The sequence below is a fragment of the Arachis stenosperma genome, chromosome 8 (genome assembly GCF_014773155.1).
Source record: "Arachis stenosperma cultivar V10309 chromosome 8, arast.V10309.gnm1.PFL2, whole genome shotgun sequence".
NCBI classification, from domain to species: Eukaryota; Viridiplantae; Streptophyta; class Magnoliopsida; order Fabales; family Fabaceae; genus Arachis; species Arachis stenosperma.
The window spans coordinates 11,287,712-11,304,253 of NC_080384.1; the positions used below are offsets into that span (position 1 = coordinate 11,287,712).

The following is a 16,542-nucleotide window of genomic DNA, read 5'->3' on the forward strand; positions in this document are numbered from 1 at the left end:
ATTTGGAATAACAGTTAAATTGTTTATATAATTTGATAGATAAATAGTGATGAATAATAAGATAGGGCAGAATAAGAAAGAAGAATAATAATATTTATGTCGTGTGAAGACAACAAAAGTGACTTGCCATCCACAACCCTAAACCAACCCCACTTTCCTATATATCTTCTTTCAGACTTATCTCTCACTGCTTCATGTTCAAGATTTCTCTCATTTCTTCTGAACCCAAAAACCTCAACTGTCTACCGTTAATAATTGAAATAATTCATCCAACATAGTTGTAGTATCCATGGAGGATTCTTCTAATAATAACAATACTTGTGAGGACACTAAGATTTGTCCCCGCGGTCACTGGCGACCCGCCGAGGATGAAAAGCTTCGCCAACTTGTTGAACAATATGGTGCTCAGAATTGGAATTCCATTGCTGAAAAACTTCAAGGAAGATCAGGTATATATTGAATTATTTTTAATATGTATTTTGTATTCTATACGAGTGACTGATTTAGGAACTAATTTTTTTTATAAGGTATGAAGGTTGTAATTATAGTTAATCACAAATTTAACCTATTGAATTATAGGGAAAAGTTGTAGATTAAGGTGGTTCAATCAGCTAGATCCAAGAATCAACAGGAGGCCATTCACGGAGGAGGAGGAAGAGCGGTTACTGGCGGCGCACCGCATTCACGGCAACAAGTGGGCCCTGATAGCGAGGCTATTTCCGGGAAGAACAGATAACGCCGTCAAGAATCACTGGCACGTGATCATGGCAAGAAAGCAAAGAGAGCAATCCAAGATTTGTGGCAAAAGAACCTTCCAAGACATGATGATTTTCAATAATAACAACAACGATTCCAATTCTTCTTCTTCTTCCAGTAACATCATCAAGAGACCAGCAAGAGTAATCGGGTTAGAATATTCCAGATTCTTCGATTTTCGCAACCTCGATAGCAATAAAGCTTCTACTTCTTGGAATTTCGCATCTTCTGTTCCGCCAGTAACTGATTCTTTTAGAAAAGGAGGAGGAGGAGGAAAAGACTATTTCACCATCAACGGTTCCAATATTTATCTTCCAGAAGGTTCTAGAACCTCCGATAGATTCTATTGCAGAGTTTTCCCGGGTCCTTCTACTACTACTACTGCTACTACTGCACCATTTGGTTCCTCTAATGGATTCTCATCATCGCTCCAAAACTACAAGAGGATCGTTCCGAATCCCTTCGCCTTCAAGGGTAGTTCTACGGAGAAGGAGAAAGAAGAAGATCATGAACCTAAAAATGAAGTTCCTTTCATTGATTTTTTGGGCGTCGGTGTCTCTTCTTCCTAGAAAATTAAAACATATTTTAATTAATTAACTTTATATATGCTTAATTAATTATATCATATAAATATATATATAGTTTAGTAGCTTCCTAGCTAGCTAGCTAGCTGTATTTAGTTTATATATTTTTTTCACTCCTTGATTATGAATTCTAGGAATTAGAAATTATGAAATACTACCTAGTTAGTTCTAGCTAGTCCATCATCCTCTGCATGAGGCTCCATCAAGCAATCAATCATCATATATAAGGTATGCTTCAATTAAGATTCAAGGTTATCTTACTTCTGATTTTGTTTAACTAATTAGAGTGATCAAAATTTCCAACTTTTTTGTGATTAGGATTTAGGAATATGATAATAATATTGAAGTCTTGTCTTAATTACGGTGAAAACTCATGTGCAGTCGACTTCACGTCAAGTTAATATTTGAGAGTCGTTAAATAAAAATTTAGTCAAATCAGTCAAATCATCTAACGACTCTCAGTATCAACTTTACGTGAAGTTAACTGTCCCTGAGTTTTCACCCTTAATTATACCAAGGGATAAAGTTTTGAGTATGGTATTTGCTTTGCTAGACTTGAATTTTATTGAAGATATTGACTGAAATTTCTTGTTTCTCTCTGTAATGACAAAATTAGTGACTGTTAATTAATGTTATATATATCTTTTCTCTCATCTTAGAAGATAATACTGGTTTACTGATTGGAGGGTTTTTAGAGGTAGGTGTAACTTCTTAATGAATGCAGTGTATGCATTAATTACATTCGGCAGTAAAAAATTCATGAGATGAATGCTTAATTAATCTATTGTTGCATGTGTGTTGCTATAGCTGTCGAATAATCTCGTATTAGAAATTAAAGTAAGCTTATAAACTTAGCTATGTATGATAGTAAATTAACAATTATGTTAGGTGATTACTAAAATCAGTCACTTATATTAAAATATAAAATTTATATTAAAAATAAGTTAAAATATACATATAATTATACATAAATATATGTTAGTTGATTTTAATATCTGATTTTAACGTGAAATTGTTTTTATGAGCAAAATACTTTTGATTTGTATCTAGTTATTTATCATAATGATTTATGAAAAGGAAATATGTCTGGTTAACATGTAAAAGCTAAGAAAAAGTAATTACAACTGAGTTAAATATCAGAATAAACATATACATCCCCAAAATGGTCTTGGGTTAATTTTTGTGAGTGCTTCCACATAATTATCGTAAATACAGAAATTATTAATTAATTATATTGCAGGATAAATTTATCGGAAGCTAAGGGTGCTTTTATTAGCCCAATGTTACATAACTAGTAAAATTTATTAATTTTGATTAATATTTTAAATTTTAAATAATAAATTATAAATTTTAATTTTTAAATTCTAATAATATAAAAATAAAATATTAATTAAATATTGACTAATATTAATAAAAAATACTAACATTTTTTTCTCTAATTCATTAGTTGTAAAGCTTCTTTATATATCACTGTCATTCCCTTATGTATGACAAGTTTTTTTCTTTCTCCTCAAAGTTCAAGAATGACTCGGTCTTACTTATTAAGAATGTTTAAAATGTGTAAAGAATTTTAATTCTTTTTAATGTTTAAAATGTATGTATGAAAGATGAAATGAACAAACAAATTAAATTGATAATATTTAAATTTAAATAAATAAATAATAAAAATATTAAATACACATTAAAAATTAATCACTAAATTAATTATTAAGTATTTATGTATGAATATATATATATATATTATTTAATTAATTTTTAATAAATATTTTATATTTTAACATATATTTTATACGAATAATTAATTTATGAGTGACTGAGTTCTAGTGTATTATTACATTACATTATGCCTGAATTAATAATGTGTAACTAAATGCTTGAAAGTAAGTTTTGGTTAGGTGCTACGTTATGTATAACATGTATATTCTCTGGAAATGCGACAACCATTTTCTTTGCTACTCTTGATATCGTAATGAAACGATGTATATTATTCTCTGATGTATAATGTTAACTAGCTAGGATAGGATCAAACAATGACGTCATAACTGTCAATTGGGACATATGCCAATAAAATGAAGAAAGGTGGAGCTAGCTAAAAGGAAATAAAGCAGGTATGAAAAGGGGTTCAAGTAATACCAAAAAAGAAAGAAGGAGCAAGAGATATATATGTGCATATAGAACATGAATAATATGCATAACAAGTTTTGATTGGGTCTTTTAGAAGTTTATTAGACTTTAGAACCATATTAAAGAAATAACAAAGTATTTGTTTTGGTACGTAGATCTTAATTAATGCATTGTTTGGACTTGGGCAAGAACTACAATATAATTTAATTTGTGACAAAAGGAAATAAATAAGTCAAAGAATGAAATCAATACTTATAATAATGTGTATATATGTAGTTAGGTTTAGCAGACTAATAAATCAAGAGTTTTAAACCCGAATAAAACAGCGCTATATGAATGAAAAAAAAAATATTTGATAACAAAAATTATTAGCTAAAAACTGTTAAAATTTATTATTTTTAGTTTTATTCAATGTTATACAATAAATAAATATTAAATAAAATATTTTTTTGTCTTTTTAACATCACCCTTAATAAAATATTAAAAGCGTTTAACAAAGATTATATATATTGTTAATTCTAGCATGTGAACCATATATATATCATCATTACTTCTATTTTTGTGTATGATAAAAGTATAGTTTTTAATAGCGTGGATGAAAATTTGATAAATAAATCAAGCTATATAATAAAGATCTAAATTAAAGGAAACATGTAGGAATATACAATAATCAACCACAGGATGTGTAATTTTCAGATGTACCAAAACAGAAAACCACAGGATGTAGATAGTTTAATACTGCCTCTATTACAAAAAAAAATAGTTTCGCATACAAGAAATGTCCTTTTGTAAGAAAAGTGATGTCTTACCATAAACAATAGTTACTTGAGTTTTATTTTTCCCATGTGTTTTCTTTATAGTATAATGGATTTGTTTTCTTTCATATTGCTAACACTTCCGATGACTTGTATGAAATAACATCATATTTAGTCAATAAGTCATCGTGCCACTTCTTTTAAAAATTTAAGTTAATAAAAAAATATATAAATAATTATATTTTTAATATATTTTTTAAATAATTTTTTAAATTTGTTTAAATTTTTGCATAAATTTTTTTTCTTTTATTAATTTTTTTTCTTTTGAAATTCAATAAGAATCAAATCTAGACTTTTGGTAATAAAAATTTTGATATCATGCATTCATCTAAAAAATTTAAATTGATAATAAAAGACATATAAATAATTATATTTTTAATACACCTAAATAATAATAATCATAACATCACATTTGCATGCATGCTGTGGACATATATATCAATTTTTAAAAAAGTTTTAGGGGCCAGCTTGAATAATATTTGAATCAAGATCAATAAATAAGCCAAAATCAACCATGTACGAAACCTAATGAAAGGTTCTGTCATAAAATCTTTAATTGCCATCTCTGTATAGTATATACTTGATCGGTAATTAAGTTAATTAGAGTGAACATGCATGGCTATGTGTAATATTACTAATTACTAATAAGCTAATTACGATGCTAGTTACAATAGCCACTTGAAGATTTATCGGATAGAAAGAACAAAAGTAGAGTATATGCATGAAACTATGAAAGTAACCCTTAGCTAGATTCCTATATATGCCATTAAACAGCAGTATGTTTATTATATTACTTCTTTCATTTTGTGCGTTTTCCAAGGCTTTTATTTTACATAAATAATTATATCTCTAATATATTTATTGAGATAAACTTTTATTAAAATTTGTATGACTTTTTGCATAATAATTTTTTTAGTATATACTCTACTCAGAATGTTTTTATCTCTAAAATTTTTTTATTATATTATAATCCTTAAACTTTATAAAAATAAGATATATAAGTTATTCTATCATATTTTTTAAAACTTATTTATTCAAATAAAAACAATAGAATTAACTAAAATAAAGACTTATATGTATTATTTTTATAAAGTTCAGAGACCTCGACGTAAAAAAAAATTTTTTGAGAGACAAAAATGTCCAATGCAAAATTTTTTAAAAACCTATTTTGGTATAAACTCAATTTTTTTCTTTCATTTATACTAATTTTTTTAGGATTATCGATCATTGAACTCTAAATTTAGACTTTTAAATTATAAAATTTTTTTATCATGAATTATTATTTTTTTAAAATTTAAATTGATAGAAAAAAATAAATAAATAATTCTATCTCTAATATAATTAATGGTTAAAAATATCCAAATATACAGTTAATATATGTTAAAGGGGGCCGATGAAACCGCCCAAGATCGCTTAGAAAGTGAGATCCTTCATCCTTGTAACATTTTTTTGACATGTTTGGTGATATTTCTTTCTACTGAAAATTTAGTGTATACCACTTTTGTCAAATGCACTTTTCAAGAAGTAATACTACTTTCGACCATTAATAATTGTTGGGTTGATAAAATTATTGACAAGCATATATAGAATTTATTGTATCAGATGCAATAGTGTTTAGAATTTAGATGCATTATTTTCTTTTTGAGTAAAATGTTATTTTACCCCGAAAATATTAACTTAGCTTGTTTATAAAATGACCTTTCGGAAAAAGGAAAATATATTTTAACCCTCCAAAAATGATTTTAATGTAATCAAATGCATTAAATATGAGGGAGCCAAGTAAAAACATACGGATTTTAAAGATTATATTTAATGTAATTTTGTAAGTCTATTTTGTAAAATAAGATTTTTCTACCTTCTAAGTTTAGTAATTTTATGTTAAGTAAATTTTTTGAAATTCAAAAATAAAATTGAAAAAGTCTAAAAATTGACTTTTTTTTTGTTTCTTATATACATCTTATTTTTCAAATGTTTCAAAAAATTTTGGACCAAATGCATCAATTATTTATAAAAAAAATAGTATATTTTTTTTAAATTGAAATTCTCGAAGGGTTAAATTTTTTTTTGGGAAATTATTTTATCAAAAATTAACTTTTTGAAGGGCAAAATGGTAGCTTATTATTTTTTTTTAAAAATACCAATTTTTACAAAGTAATAATAATAGTATGTATTATTACTCCAATTGACCATTTTCAATTGTAAAGCTTAAATTATAGCAAAAAATTTTCAAATAAAAGCTTTATCGGCTAGCTGCTTCTTTTATTAAATGATTTAGTTAATAAAGCAAGAATACATATTTTTATTTTCAATAGTAACTAGCTTAACAAGTAAACCTTAAAGTATTGATTAATAAAAACAATTTTTTAAAGAGAAACTCTTAATAAGTATCGGCAATTTTTAGTATTTTTAATTATTATTTAATTAGTATAAATATTAAATTATTTTTAATAAATAAATTTTATTAATTTATGTGTGTAAATTTTAAAAAATATAAGTATAAATTATATGTATTAAATCATGCATGCAAACGTTGATAAATATAATTATAAATTATATATTTTTTATACGTAAAACATCTATAAATATAAATATAATTTTTTATTGACAAAAAATAATAATATTTAATGATCATATATAGTGGTGGGCATTTCTTCTAGAGGAACAGTAGAAATTAAAATCTCCCATGTTTCAGTAAAAGTTCAAAATAGGTTGTGCCGGCAGTTGGCAGGTGCAAATAAAAATTAAATTAATTAACACACAATTGCTTTCAATAATGTATGAGTCAAATAGATCCACCATCAAAATCAAGTGTATGTTAATAAATTCAGAGTATTATATAATGTGCACGCCCGTGCATTTCAATTCCCAAACCAAGCTTTTCTTTTTGCTTTAACAGAACGATTTATTAATAATATTATAACTATAAATAATAATTGTGCGGTATTATTATTAATCCTTTTCTTTAACTTGCAGCATTCGTCGCATCATAGTGTCTAGTCATGGCCACTATATTTGACATATACTAATTAATAGTATAGCTTCTTAGTTCTTGTGATGGAATTAACATATGTGCGAGGCTAAAATTAAAACTTTGAATGTTTAATTGCTTAGAAATCATAGAATCCGTCAGTTAAGAAATATGGTCAATGTTAAACATCACATGACTTTTCATTTTCAAATCAGCTAGAAGAAATGATTTCTAAATAGACTACACACCTCAATTGATGATATAGTAATTACTAGTAAAAGTTTTAGTTATGCACCGGATCATATATTAAAAATCTTGAAAATAATTTTTCATTTTTAATAACTTTATATGTACCTCACTTTAAATATAAATAATACAATACAGTTAATTATATATCTGTATAGCTATATATAACACCAATTAAAAGTTATTCAAAGAATAGAATTGTGTAAGTACAATGAGAAGAGTTGCTTTCTATATTAAACTGGTGAATATTGTTAAGGGAAAAGATTAGTGATGTGTGTGGTAAATTAACTAGAATTAGTTAGAATCTGTTTGAATTAGTTATAATTCTGTTAAGAAGGATTTAAATTTCTATCAATTAGTTATGCTGATGCATTTCTGAAATATGTATATATAGAAGTATGCTATATTGTAATAGGTGATTACATATCAAATAAAGAAATACATTCAGTTTTTAAAACATTCTGTATATTCACTGCATAAAGTGCCGTTTTCCATTTTTGGGTATATAAAGAACACTTACATGGTACCAAGAGCTTGGTGTATGATCATCATAGTCTTCCTTCTTACATCATCTTTCAATTCCATCGGAAATATGTTAGTTTCAGTGGCTAATAAGTTGAAAGAGAACAACTTCACTACCTGGAATCATAGCATTCTTCTCACGATTCAGATGCTAGAACTACTTGAAGATCATCTCGATCAATTAAAAGCTTCAGCAAAATATGAATCAGTGATACCTATTGAAGGAAAAGAAGACTCAGAATTATCAAAGAAATCAGCAATTTCTGCAAAAAGAAAAGATCCTACAAAAATTACAACAAGCTCTTCCACAACTAAAAAAAGAATCAGATCGATATAAAGAATGGCTTCAACATGATCATGCTCTCATGACATGGTTGGTATCATCTATTTTTAACACTTTCAAGAATAAGGTTGTGCATTGTACCTCCTTTTCGGAACAGTTGAAAAAGATCACTGATATCTTCACCACTTCATCAAGAACAAAAATACAAAGTTTGAAGACTCAATTGAGAGCGTGCAAGAAAACTTCTACCATAGCTGATTACTTCTCAACAATATGAAAATTGGTAGATTCCCTTCTTGTAATTGGCTATCCATTTCAGGAAAATGATCATATCCAAGCTATTATGGATGTCTCACAGAAGAATACCAAGGCTACATTACTTTAGTAATGTCTCGGATGACAAATTTCACCGTCAGTAAAGCTGAATCTTTTCTTTTGGCCTATGAAAACATGCTTGAGAAGTTCAAGAAGCCTGAACAAGGTATAGCTTTAGCCAATTTCACTCAAATTCCAACATCATCAACCCCTAATTTTGGAAGAGGAATTAATGGAAGAAGAGGTAGGGGAGGAAGGCCCTTGAGAGGAGGGGGCCGGTTCACCAATCAGAGGCCACAATGCCAATTATGTGGAAGAATTGGCCATGTAGTTCAGAATTGTTTTCATCGCTTTGATGCTCAGTACCAAAATTCTTCTTCCTCCACCTCATCTCAACCACCAATTCCATATGCAAACTCTTTTCCACCACCTCCAGCAACCTCATTTTATCAACCAAAAGCCTACATATCTATATCAACACCAACAAATGATGGAGCTTGGCATGCAGATTCGGGTGATTCTCATCATATCACAGCTGAGCAAGCTAATTTCTTGAATATCACTGAGTCAATTCAAGGCCCTGAGCAGTTATTCGTTGGTAATGGTCAGGGAGTGCCTATCTTAAATTCTGGTTCTACTATTCTTTATGATAAATCTCAAAATATCTGCTTTAAATTAACCAAATTACTTCATGTTCCTACCATTACCCAAAATCTATTAAGTGTCTCACAGTTGTTGAGGATAATAATATTTATTTTGAATTTTGGCCTAAATTCTGTTTGATTCGTGATCAAGTTACCAAGGAACTTCTCCTACAAGGCAAAGCTGAAGGAGGAATCTACTCCTTCAATGATTTAGTGATACCTAAAGCTACTGATTTGAATCCTACTACAAGACATTATTCTACTGCTAATTTGTCTTCTTTACATAACAAGTGTAATTTTGTTTTTTCAAAGAATAATAATAGTCAGCCACCTACTGTAGCATATAACAATAATCCATCATATATTCCTTCTACTACTACTGATTGTGTAGGTGATGGCAATTTTGCTATAATAAATCATAACTCAATAAAGCATGTGCCTGATTCATCTTCTTGTATTAATTCTAATTATTCTCCTCCTAATTCTAGCACATCTAAACTCCATGTTTTTAATAAGACTAATGACAAAAAAAATTTTAGATTCCCCTCCTGTAGCCTTCAAGACACAAACCAACAAATTCAATGATACTGAATTATGGCACAAGAGACTTGGTCATAGTGCCTTAAGAATTGTATCTCAAGTTATGAATTAGTGTGGTTTAAATATTTGTAGTCAAAATAAACAACATAGAGTGTGTGAATTTTGTACCATGGCAAAGATGCATCAATTGCCATTCCATAATTCTGAACATATTTACACCACTCTCTTAGAATTAGTTTATATAGATATTTGGGGTCCAGCACCATTTACCTTATTTAATGGCTTTAGGTACTACATCAGTTTTTTAGATGCATATAGCAAGTTTACTTGTCTTTACCTTCTAGTTAACAAAAGTCAAGCCTTAGAAGTATTTCAAAAGTACAAAACTTACATAAAAAATCAAACAGTATGTAAGATTAAATCCCTACAAAGTGATCATGGGCAAGAGTTCTTATCAAAGTCTTTTAGTTCCTACTTATCAGCTCATGGTATTTTTCATAGAATGTCATGTCCATATACACACTAAAAACAAGGAAGTATTAAGAGAAAACACAAACACATCACTGAAATTGGTCTATCTCTTTTAGTTTTTGAAACAGATCATATAATCATCAATATTTTTACTATCTTCACATTTCAAAGCCACTAAGTCAGTAACTGCCTCGTTCATTTCTCTCCGATAAAATTGGGCATGAAAAGCATTTTCTAACTGTGCCCATGTTATTATCGAATTTGGTCTAAGATTTGAAAACTAAGTAAATGCATTCTTCATTAACGAAGAAGGAAAAAACTTCATTTTCAAATTTTCATCATTAGCCAAGTTTCCAGTCTCGACCAAATATCGAGCAACATGTTTAGTAGTTGATTCCCCAACTTCTCCAGCAAACATTGTGACTATTTTAGGATTTTTTATTCCTCTTGGCACTTCAGCCATTTGAACAGTAGGAGGAAAAGTTGACATAAAATGGGGTCGATTCATGAATACTACGTTGAACCCAACCCTATTGAGGACATCTTTCACAATTCTCGAAACCTGATAACGTTCACCGACTTGATTAGCATGTAATCGAGCCAGTACATCAACAGCATTTTGGCTACCAGGAATAAACTGAGAATTTTTCCTGCCCCTAAGAGCATAATTTTCATTTTAAAACAAATTTTTTAAAACCCTCATAATTTCCTCCTGCATTTTGCCTTTCTTCTTCATCATATATAATCGACAATTTGAGTGATTCGCTCTATTTGTCTAGCAAGACGATCAAACTTTGTTTCATGATCTGCCATCACGGGATTTACGATTGTTGTCATTTGTTGGGTCAACAAATTAACCAAATCATGATGACTTGCTATATACATGTTGTCAAAATGCTGCCACTGAATTAGAAGCATTCAATATAGAACCCACATTGAAATCTCGAGAATACTCGGGATATTGTTGTGGCATTTGAACATTATTTACTCCACCCGCACCTCCAAATCGAACTGGGGGGCAAAGCCACTTATTAGTGGCGTATAACCTAGAGGAAGGCCATACGGAGGCCAGCCAGCAGTTACTTGGGATTGTGTTGGTATTGGATTACCACCTGGGTGAGTATTACGCCCACTATTTTCTGTCTGAACATTGGTAACCACCATACTTTCACTTATTACCACACCATCCGAACGTGAAGTACGTCCGAAGATTGTGCAACTACTGGTGCACTATCATTTGTGGATGAACCACCTTTAGCATTCGAAAGTGGTGCACAATCCTTCCACTTCTCAATTGCATACACTATGACCACATAAAAATCATTTGACACACTTAATTTTAAAACTATCCCACCGGGCGTACCAATTTATTTTGTCAATTTTTAGCAAATCAAAAGTGGTTCGATATCTAATGGTCTAAGAGCGAAACCTACTTCTTTTTGCGAGTACCTGTTTTTCAAAGAGCATCAAAGACCTTTCAATCGGACAAAAAAACTTAAGGAAATCTGAAAATATTAAATAAGACGTTGTAAATTGACTGAATTTAAAATGATTTGCGTTGAAATTAAATAAAGCAAAAAAATGCCTTCGATTAGATCAAAGGACTTTTGAAACTGAAATTAAAGTATTGAAACATAAAATTGAACAAGGAAAATAAATGTTGCTTGAAAGATTAATTTGCAAGGAAAGTAAAGTTTGCAGAAAATGTAAATGAAAAGTAAAAATAAGTGGAAAGAACCCTACAGAAAATTGACTCGAAGCAGACTCAGAAATTCGCTAGGATGTGAGTGTGCGTGTGTAATTTCTGAAGCAAAGTTCCAACCCCTGTGCCTTCGAGTCTTCTTCTATTTATAAAAGTCTTCAACCAATTACATTGAAGTGTAACTCCCACGTTCATTAATCTAAAGGTAACTGTTCCCGCTTCTTTTGCTAAACAAAAGGTAACGTTCAAAAGCAACCCTCAAACCTTGGGACCTTCGATTTGGCCCGTCGATCAGCTTGTTGACTGGTCATGATAAAGTCTTGCTCGATCTTCCTTGCCAAAGGGCTCTCTTTTGATGTTGACTTTTCTTTGAAGACATACGCTTACTGACTCTTCGAATGCTCCCTTTTTCGAAACAAATTATTTTCGACTAACAGTTATCAACTTTATGTGCTGTTAACTGCACCTAAATTTTCACCTTAAAATAATTGTATAGCTAACCCAACATGAGTCATAAAGAGAGGTATAGCTATAACAATAAAGGTTAAGTTACATTAGTGTAACTTGTTTACTCTCATTCATAATGGTGTATAAATACCTCATATTGTCTTTTTATTAATTGCAATATATAATCACATTTTCTGTATTAATATCAAATACAATTCACTCTCTTTTCTTTCTGTATCATTCTTTCTTTGTCTTTCTTAGCACACAAGAAACTGGGCATTACCAAGCTCAGTTCATGATTCTTCATCACTTTTTCAATTAAGTTCACATGACATTAAAGCCTTTTAATCATCTATGGCTGTCACACTTCCTTCTATCAATTTCAAAAAATTTTTAGCTCCAATCTCAAATTAATTCAATGACAAAAACTTTGTAACTTAGCAACAACATGCTTTTTTGGCTATTAAAAAGTCAGAATCTTAAAAATCATATACAAAAAGATAAAATACTTCTTCGATTTGATTTTAATGCAGCCAAAACAAGCTGCACTACTAATACAGATTAGCCTTTATCCTTATAGCTATATCTCTCAATACAAACCGACAATGCAAGAAAATTCTTCTCACACATTTTTAAGTATATTTTTATAGCGAAATGGTATTAATCATAGACTTTTCTACCTTTATGTTAATGTTGCAAGTATGAAAATTAATGTATGAAATTAGTCCCATATTAAAAAAAAATAAGAAAGAGTGAGAAGTAGTTAAGATGAAAAATTCATTAAATTACTACCTTAATTTTTTTATTAATAATAACTTTAAAATGTATAAGCTTAAAACACATGTTCATTAAATCATCTTCTTAAATTATATATTATTCTTATTGTATAGTATGTTATGTATAAAAATAAAATATATATATATATATATATATTACCTATATATAATGTTTCATATATTTTAAATATATATTTTTAATTTTAATTTCAATTTTATAATTGATTTTTAATTTTAGACAGTAAGAATAAATTTTCTCTAAAAATTAATTGACTAACCAGTAATCAGTTACACTATCTCCAAAACATACGCATTGCCCTATAATTAATTACAACAAAACAAACAAAAAACTATAAAAAGATCATCACAACTCATGGATGTTTTCAATAATAACAGAACTTTATAAAACTATAAAAACACCAAGAGTAAATTAATTATTAACTATAACAATCAAGCATGCAGATTATTGAAGTACCTGTTGTGATTGTAGGTGCAGGACCTGCTGGAATAGCAACTGCAGGGTGTCTCAACAAACTCAGAATCTCTAACATTGTTCTTGAAAGAGATGATTGCCCTGCTTCTCTTTGGAGGAAAAGAGCCTATGATCGTTTGAAACTACACTTAGGAAAAGACTTTTGTAGCCTTTCACATTATCCTTTTCCTTCTGACTTTCCCAAATTTGTCCCTAGGGTTGATTTCTTGCGCTACATTGACTCTTATGTCGCGCATTTCGATATTGCCATCAACTACAACTGTTCTGTTGACTCTGCTTTCATTGACCAAAGCAGTAGAAAGTGGAGGCTCCTTGTTACCAACAACTCTTCTGGTGCCGACGAGATCTATGAGGCAGAGTTTCTGGTGGTTGCGAGTGGAGAGAATAGTGAAGAGTACATCCCAAACATTCAAGGGCTTGAGAGCTACCAAGGAGAGTCCATGCATTGTAGCAAGTATTTGAATGGGAGAGAAATGTACAAGAAGAATGTTTTGGTTGTTGGATGTGGCAATTCTGGCATGGAAATTGCTTATGATCTTTCAAATTGGGGTGCATATACCTCTATTGTCATCAGAAATCAGGTAAATTATTTTTTTGTTGATAGATATATAACTATTTATATGTCTGGTTCTCTAAAAAAGAAAGTTTTATAATTCTTGCAAATTAGAGTGTTAACAAATCAACTCAAAATATACGTGAGCTACTTAATTATGTAAATTATTGTGCTTGCAATCAAATTGCATGCATTGCATCTGTTCTAATATATGAACCCTATATAGTTCAAAATAACGAATAAAATTTAATAGTGGGTGTATGCTATTCATTCAGGTGCATTATTTTACTAAGGAAATGGTGTATGCGGGTATGTTGATGCTGAAACACTTCATGGTGGAGAAAGTGGACAAGATGATGGTTCTTATGAGCAAATTGAAGTATGGGAATATGTTTAAGTATGGTTTGACGAGGCCAAAGGAGGGACCTTTTGCACTAAAAATAAAAGGTGGTACTACTCCTACCATTGATGTTGGTTGTGTAGAAAAGATTAAGAAGGGAAAAGTGAAGGTAATAACTACATATATACTTGTTTAATGCTAAATAATAAAATTTTTAAAATTATTTTATTTATCTAAAATTTTATACTTTAAATTATAAATATTTAATCTTAAATATTAAGTTATAATCTAAACATTAAAGTCGGTTAATGTTGTTTAAGTAAAAGTTAATTTTTTATACTTTCAATTAATTAATTATAATTTATAAATTGATTTGTTAATTAACAATATTAGTTATTCTTGTCTTAAATTAAATTTAGGTTTATCCTGGTATTTCAAGTATCAAAGAAGGTAAGGTCGTTAAATTTGTTGATGGACAACATGCTCATTTCGATGCAATCATCTTTGCTACTGGATACAAAACCAATGTGCTGAAGTGGCTTAAGGTGCGTATATTTGTATTTTTATTTTGGAAATAATATATTATTTTCTAAAGAAACAAATCTATTCAATGGATAGTGGGTATAGTAGTCTCAAATTCAATTTTAAATCACCAAAATATTTTATAACAAAAAATAAATAAATAAAATCAATTAGAATTTATCTTATTTAATATTTATTAATAATAAATTTTGACTTTTTTTTCTTTCTAACATTACTATTTGGATTAATGTATTTTATAAATATGTTTGTGTAATTAATTGTATTACATTTTTGGCCGTTCAGGATTACAAGAATCTATTCAATGAGAATGGAATGCCAAAACCAAGTTACCCAAATCATTGGAAAGGAGAACATGGAATTTACAGTGCTGGATTTTCGAAAAGAGGATTAGAAGGCATCTCGTTTGATGCGATGAAAATAGCAAATGATATCAACTTTACTTTGACTTCAAGGGTCAATCAAATTACATCTTAGTGCAATTTTACAGTGATACATGCAAGTTGATCGATTGATTGAAATAAGGTGAAAACTCAGATGCAGTCAACTTCATGTGAACTTGATAGCTGAGAGCAGTTAAATGATTTAATTGATTTGACTAAATTTTCATCTGACGATTCTTAGTTATTGTTTTGTCGATTTTTTGCAAATCGAAAGTGGTTCGATATCTAATGGTCTTGGAGCGAAACCTACTCCTCTTTGCGAGTACCAATTTTTCAAAGTGCATCAAGGACCTTTCGATCGGACAAAAACTTAAGGAAATCTAAAAACAATAAATAAGACTTTGAAAATAAATTGACTGAATTTAAAATGATTTGCGTTGAAATTAAATAAAGTAATAAAATTCCTTCAATTAGATTAAAGGACTTTTAAAACTGAAATTAAAGTAATGAAACATAGAATTGAACAAGGAAAATAAATATTGCTTGAAAGATAAATTTTCAAGGAAAGTAAAGTTTGCAGAAAATGTAAATGAAAAGTAAGAACAAGTGGAAGGAACCCTACAGAAAATTGACTCGAAGTAGACTCAGAAATTCGCTGGGATGTGAGTTTGCATGAGTAATTTCTAAAGCAAAGTTCCAACCTCTGTGCCTCTGAGTCTTCTCCTATTTATAAAAGTTTTCAACCAATCAAATTGAAGTATAACTCCCACGTTCATTAATCTAAAGGTAATCGTTCCCGCTTCTTTTGCTGGACAAAAGGCAACGTTCAAATGCAACCCTCAAACCTTGGGACCTTCAATTCGGCCCATCGATCACCTTGTTGACTGGTCATGACAAAGTATTGCTCGATCTTCCTTGCCAAAAGGGCTCTCTTTTAATGTTGACTTTTCTTCGAAGACATACGCTTACTGACTCTTTGAATGCTCCCTTTTTCGAAACAAATTATTTTCGACTAACAAATTGTCCCCTAGGATTAATAA

The 16,542-nt window shown here is 29.5% G+C and overlaps 2 protein-coding genes across 2 annotated transcripts; both read left to right on the plus strand.

Annotated features, from left to right (window-relative positions):
* Window positions 1-208: 208 nt before the first annotated feature.
* LOC130946316 (transcription factor CSA-like) lies at window positions 209-1,952 on the plus strand. The gene is made up of 2 exons (XM_057874999.1): window positions 209-449; window positions 580-1,952. Exons 1-2 carry the CDS (start codon window positions 290-292, stop codon window positions 1,323-1,325), a joined length of 906 nt encoding a protein of 301 aa, XP_057730982.1. The 5' UTR covers window positions 209-289; the 3' UTR covers window positions 1,326-1,952.
* Window positions 1,953-13,649: 11,697 nt separating this feature from the next.
* Window positions 13,650-15,596, plus strand: LOC130945377 (probable indole-3-pyruvate monooxygenase YUCCA11). The gene is made up of 4 exons (XM_057874102.1): window positions 13,650-14,267; window positions 14,515-14,748; window positions 14,999-15,124; window positions 15,405-15,596. Exons 1-4 carry the CDS (start codon window positions 13,650-13,652, stop codon window positions 15,594-15,596), a joined length of 1,170 nt encoding a protein of 389 aa, XP_057730085.1.
* The last annotated feature ends 946 nt before the right edge of the window (window positions 15,597-16,542 follow it).

What these genes read in the sequence shown, in the direction of transcription:
- LOC130946316 (XM_057874999.1), top strand. Translation starts at nt 290, where the DNA reads ATGGAGGATTCTTCTAATAATAACAATACTTGTGAGGACACTAAGATT. An exon ending in AAAACTTCAAGGAAGATCAG is followed by an intron (nt 450 to 579) that starts GTATATATTGAA and finishes ATTGAATTATAG; the next exon opens with GGAAAAGTTGTAGATTAAGG.
- LOC130945377 (XM_057874102.1), top strand. Translation starts at nt 13,650, where the DNA reads ATGCAGATTATTGAAGTACCTGTTGTGATTGTAGGTGCAGGACCTGCT. An exon ending in CTATTGTCATCAGAAATCAG is followed by an intron (nt 14,268 to 14,514) that starts GTAAATTATTTT and finishes CTATTCATTCAG; the next exon opens with GTGCATTATTTTACTAAGGA. An exon ending in ATGTGCTGAAGTGGCTTAAG is followed by an intron (nt 15,125 to 15,404) that starts GTGCGTATATTT and finishes TTGGCCGTTCAG; the next exon opens with GATTACAAGAATCTATTCAA.